Source organism: Barbatula barbatula, assembly GCF_947034865.1.
Source record: "Barbatula barbatula genome assembly, chromosome: 1".
NCBI classification, from domain to species: Eukaryota; Metazoa; Chordata; class Actinopteri; order Cypriniformes; family Nemacheilidae; genus Barbatula; species Barbatula barbatula.
Window position 1 is genome coordinate 3276326 of NC_136766.1, and position 5219 is coordinate 3281544.

The window sequence follows — 5219 nt, forward strand, 5'->3', positions numbered from 1 at the left end:
TGTTTGCTCCCGCCGTGCTACAGTGATGCAGGGGTCCGGTGTGAGGTTATTAGCTCTGATCTCTTCTGACGGACACTAAAAGGTTCCTCTTCTCCTGGTGTCTCTGGTCTGTATAACACCAGTCGCAGTCTGATCGGAGAGCACACACGAACACCCCGTCAACATCTGCAGTACACACACACTTTCCTCCAGACTATACTTGTTTATATTTTACTACAATACAGAGCATTAGCATGAAACTCTAATTTATGAATAAACGGACCGACAGACAGACAGACCGACAGACTTTCATTGTATGTTGTAACAGACTGTTCAATGTCGGGAATCTTGACAGACAGATTCAGGCTTAATTCATGTGTGTATTTTATATTTTATAATGTTTTATAGTTTGATAGTGTGTTTTTCATTCTCATGTTTATTTGAGGTGACTATGGGAATAGAATTACGAAATAAAATATGGTTTTGAAATGATGTTTATTTAGGGTGTCAGGGTATCATCTGGCACATCGTTTTCATCATAACTCACTATAGCTTCAAAGATTAGACGAAAATGTGTTGTTTACAAAAATTTATTCATACAAATTTTACAACACTGGGTTTTATTTTTTGACATTTATAATGGAGACCTTGTGCAGTTTCCATACGATATTAAACTAATGATCAACACAAGACACAGATTTATTCATCTATAGATTTATCTTTACGTTGAAGTAAGGCTTCAGGCACTGTCAGTCTCTACACACAAAATGAATCTCAGTGAATGCTATACAGAACACAGCGTGTATAGTGAAGCTCAACCAGATCAGGGAGTGGAATGAAAACATGGTGTAAGCAAACGTTACGCGATACTAATGATCCAATGAAATAGGAGGCATGAGAGCAGGCGATTGCAGCATTGAAGGGCCACTAGCGTGCCATCTGAAATTGGTGGCCATTTTAAAGACGAGGAAAAGGCACCCGAGCCGCCCTCCTGTGTCACAAAGCCTGCAGGAGAATGCAGAATTAAACAGATTGATTTCACCACCCTTTGACACACGTACACACTACAAACACGTACACACTTCACTAAAAAGACCCGTTTGTCGGTTTATTTTCATTTCATAGGCCTCCGCCTCAAAGTTAGAGAATTATGATATCAGCTCTTTTGAAAATAAACCTACACCTTCCGCACCTTCGTAGAAATAGATTGAAATATCATATGGATTTGTGCCAAGCTACTTTTATCAGTTCTGACAAACACACACATTCATCAACGGAGATGTTATGTCTTTTTGAGAAGTTGTACCAAACACAAACAGTGTTTCAATCTGAGAACATGTGTTCTTCGCCATCAGCAGTTTTGGGGATGCAGGGTTAACAGAAGTTTACATTAACAGTGAAAATAGTCAATCAGCTTTGTGCAAGAAAGACAGAAGTATGAAGAGGCTTGTAAGACGTAAGCCACAGATGATAGTGTGGAGAACTTGACGGGAGTAAAAGAGCATGGAAGAGGCAAGCGACGCCGGAAACCGAATCATGTGCAAACTCACCGAGAATTCAGGCGGGAACTGCTTCAGCCAATCCAACAAAAAAGCCTCAATCTCATCCCCATCCGGGAGCACATCAAAGTCTATGTCTTGTAGAATTTGGTGCAAATCTAAGTCTTCGTGGCTGTTGTAAATAAAAACACTACACTCTTAATGTCAGGCGTGATAAATGAAGGTAACATTCAATGCAGCCATTGTCTTTGCGACTATTTATTTACACAGATTCAGACTGGTGCGTTTGAGAGACAAGCATACTGGGTACAATCACTTCCTTTATTTAAATAAATAAAACAAACAAGCAAACAATCAAACAGGTAAATGCTATAGTTTGGTCAGACTAATCGACTGGTCCACAAGGCAGATTTGTTGAACTGTTTAGGTGCTTCAGTACAAAAGAAAGACAATATTATTATCAAAATATTCATTTTAATGTCTTCGTACATAAATACACGGCTAACACTTTATAATAAGATCTCATTTGGTAACATTAATTAATGCATGAACTAACAATGAGAATTTCATTTCTTACAGTATTTATTCATCTTTGGTCATGTTTGTTCATTGTTTGTGGATATTTGTTCATGTAACCAGATATATATATATAAATGCTGTATATGTGTTTTTCATTGTTAGTCCATGTTACATAGTTAACAAATGCAACCTTATGTAAAGTGTTCCTAATACAGATTAGCTTTAAAGGACACATGGTGTGAGTGACTTGCAGCAGGAGCTGTACATACAGAATCGTTTTGGGGATCTATATGTGAAAAGGGCTACAAATAGGCGAGCCGCCGTCCTTTGCTTCTATATCTCTGTCTATACCTTTTGCCCAGAACTGCGGCCAGATACTTCTTGACAGCCATTTGCTTCCGATAGCGACTGTAGCTGTCCGTGAAAACCCCGTCCGAGTGGCGCTTGGACAGCGGCTCGTCCTCCTCTATCGTGTTGCCTCCTCTGCGCAAAGAAAAGACAAACGCCAACGCGTCAAACTCCAACATTTTTACATACAGTACTTCCTTAAAAGTCGCGTTTGTGCTGGAAATGCGCCACAGAAAGCAAAGTAACAATTGCGCACCGTCCGCGCAAGGTGCGCTTTTTTGCGTATTTGTGCAGACGCGTCAGAAGGACGTCTGTGGTCGCGTTTCAGAACGTGGGTGAAGTTTAAATGTGTACATCTGTTTAATATTTTAACTATAGAGTGCAATTTTAACGTCTTGCGCTCTGTTGCGTTCGTCTGTTTGTGAACCCGCGCGCTCTGCGAATAACCATAATACGCCATGTAGCCTACTTTATTTTTTAAAGAATATTCTGAATTCTTTCATTTGACACATGCACACTTTCTAAAGCACATATACATTGTAATATTAACAACAATAAAAATATGGTAGAGTAAAGGGGCTTTTTATAGTCTTTGGAACTTTTTTCCCACTACTAATAACATTTGCGCAATAAAAAGGATAAATGAATGTAAATGTTCTCTCTTTAACTACCTTAATTTTTCAGATTGTAAGCAAAATCATGGTGTCAGACAAGGAGCTGGAAGGGATTATGTTCTTACCCCACGCGTTTTGCCATCAGGTTATGCAGGTATTTCCTCACCCACATCTGGCCGAGCTCTTTTCTGTATGCATTATGAAACATCCCGTCAGCGTGCCTTTCCATTCTGCGTGACACAATGCCAAACAGAGAATGTCCAGTCATTTGGAAACATAAAAAGACGCACATCATATCTCTCAAAACTCATTCATACATCTTAAAAACGCAATCGTCGCTTAGGGCGCAGAGAGGCTCCCGTTTCGGGAACGAGAGTTCTGCTATTCACCTTTTCGAGGGAGGATAATATATCGTGTACGTGTCGTCAGTAACTGAAGGAGAGCTTGCAAAAGAAATCTGGTCACTGTCAAAGCTTAGATCCGGTAACGAGTTGCCGTCCTCGAACCTCGCCGGCTCCATTCTGCAACGAGACACTGTGTCATTTTATACATAAGTATATAACAGCCATAGCACGGATATAAGACCAGACTAAATAAAAATCGAACAATAGCATGTATTTAAACGTGTTTTAATGCATTGCCAACACAACACACTTCTGGTAATAAAACCCATATAAACCGAAAAACCCAACTAGCGCCAAGGGCGCACGGCACGGGTCTGGTGCTGTAGGTGAGGCAGCTCTTACCTGACGTTTGGATAGCTGAGAGGGGAACATACGCTGCAGTGAACGAGGAGTCCGTAAATGAAGAAAGCTAAAGTCGTTTTGCTGCTTGTCATCATTCTGCAAGAGAAATGCATACATTAGTAAACTATATAAGTAAACTATATAATTGATTGGAATCCATCAATTAACCTAAGAGATCACCATAACTATGCGATCCTGCAAAACTGTATTACTGCCCACTGTTGCAATGACCTTCTGTTATCACTTAACTGCAGCAGCAGGTGTCTCTAATATCATTGCGCAACTACGAGTTCGCCAAATTATTGCACGTCTTGGAAAAAGCACAACTACTCGTAATTCTTTATCAGACTGTAAACGGTCCCATGTCAAAGGAAAACATGAAAACGCCCTTTCAGTGAATAGTACATCACATACCCACAGCAGCGCACGGATGCTGTCCAGTGGAGACTGCAACCAGAGGAACGAGATCAAATCTCAAGATCGGTCTCTCTCGCTCTCTTACTCACTCTCTCTCTCGCTCTCTCTCTTTCTCTCTCTAAAACTGATCTTTCAACTTTTCTATGCGCCCTTTAAATCCGTGTGAAGCACAAAACTCAAATAGGGTCCTTTCTCAGATCTGCGTAATGAGAGAAGATCGGATAGAAAACGAGCGCTTACTTGTCTCCATCTCTCACATGTGTTTCATTCTTCAGCCCTTTTCATTCCTCACGTCGGGCATCACGTCGACGTCATCGTCCCTAACTATGGAGAAATCGCTGTCCTTTTCCCTTCCTCGTGTCATAAAGTTTATTTTTGGCCTCTAGGGAAAAAAAGAAGGAAATCTCAGGTGAATATAAATATTTGTCAGGATGTGAGTTGTGGACGTCTCGATTGGCCCTTTGTTGTTCTTCATAATTCATTCCTTAAATGGTGGCCTATTATTATTTTATAAATTGGAACTTTTAGGAAAATGAATTTAATAAACCAGAGCAAGAGATTAATACTTTCCAAATGTGTGTTACATTTGTTTATTTGCATGAATGTTACGCGATGAATATACATGTATACGCAGTGTATCAAAGCTTTTAGAAATGTTCACTCTCATGTGCATCAGTGGATTACGTGACATAAGTGAAATAAAGCCCTTATCAATGCAAATCTTCAAAGCTGAAAGTTTAGGTGAGTTGTTTATGTTCAGCGCGTGCATGAATCACCCTGCGTGTCCAGACGCGTGCTCTGACGTCATGTGAAAGTGAAATGACGGCTCCAAAAGAGAAGTGCATTTTAAAATTCTACACAAAATGTACCCTTGCAATTTATCTTTATCTAAATTTATGGACATTGGTGATACGTGTTCTTTTTGTAATATGCAGGAGGAAAACTTGGCCCATTTATTTTATAACTGTCCTGTAACCCTTAAATTCTGGTCTGACGTAAGCTCCTTTTTATTTGCCCATAAAAATATAGTTTATATGTTATCTCTTAAAGATATTAGATGTTCATATACCAATGAATGTAAAATGTTTGATTACGTG

At 39.7% G+C, this 5219-nt stretch overlaps 1 protein-coding gene across 2 annotated transcripts; it reads right to left on the minus strand.

Moving 5' to 3' along the window:
* Positions 1–457: 457 nt before the first annotated feature.
* Positions 458–4504, minus strand: adcyap1a (adenylate cyclase activating polypeptide 1a). 2 transcript variants are annotated; one of them, XM_079454226.1, is made up of 7 exons: positions 4120–4381; positions 3706–3801; positions 3349–3480; positions 3085–3189; positions 2349–2480; positions 1530–1650; positions 458–984 (listed from the first exon to the last, which is right to left on the minus strand). In XM_079454226.1, the coding sequence occupies exons 2-7, from the start codon at positions 3798–3800 to the stop codon at positions 976–978; spliced, it is 594 nt and encodes a 197-aa protein (XP_079310352.1). In that variant the 5' UTR covers position 3801; positions 4120–4381; the 3' UTR covers positions 458–975. The 2 variants fall into 2 exon arrangements, with proteins under 2 accessions (XP_079310352.1, XP_079310351.1); XM_079454225.1 differs by having other exon boundaries at positions 465–984; positions 4363–4504.
* Positions 4505–5219: the final 715 nt, after the last annotated feature.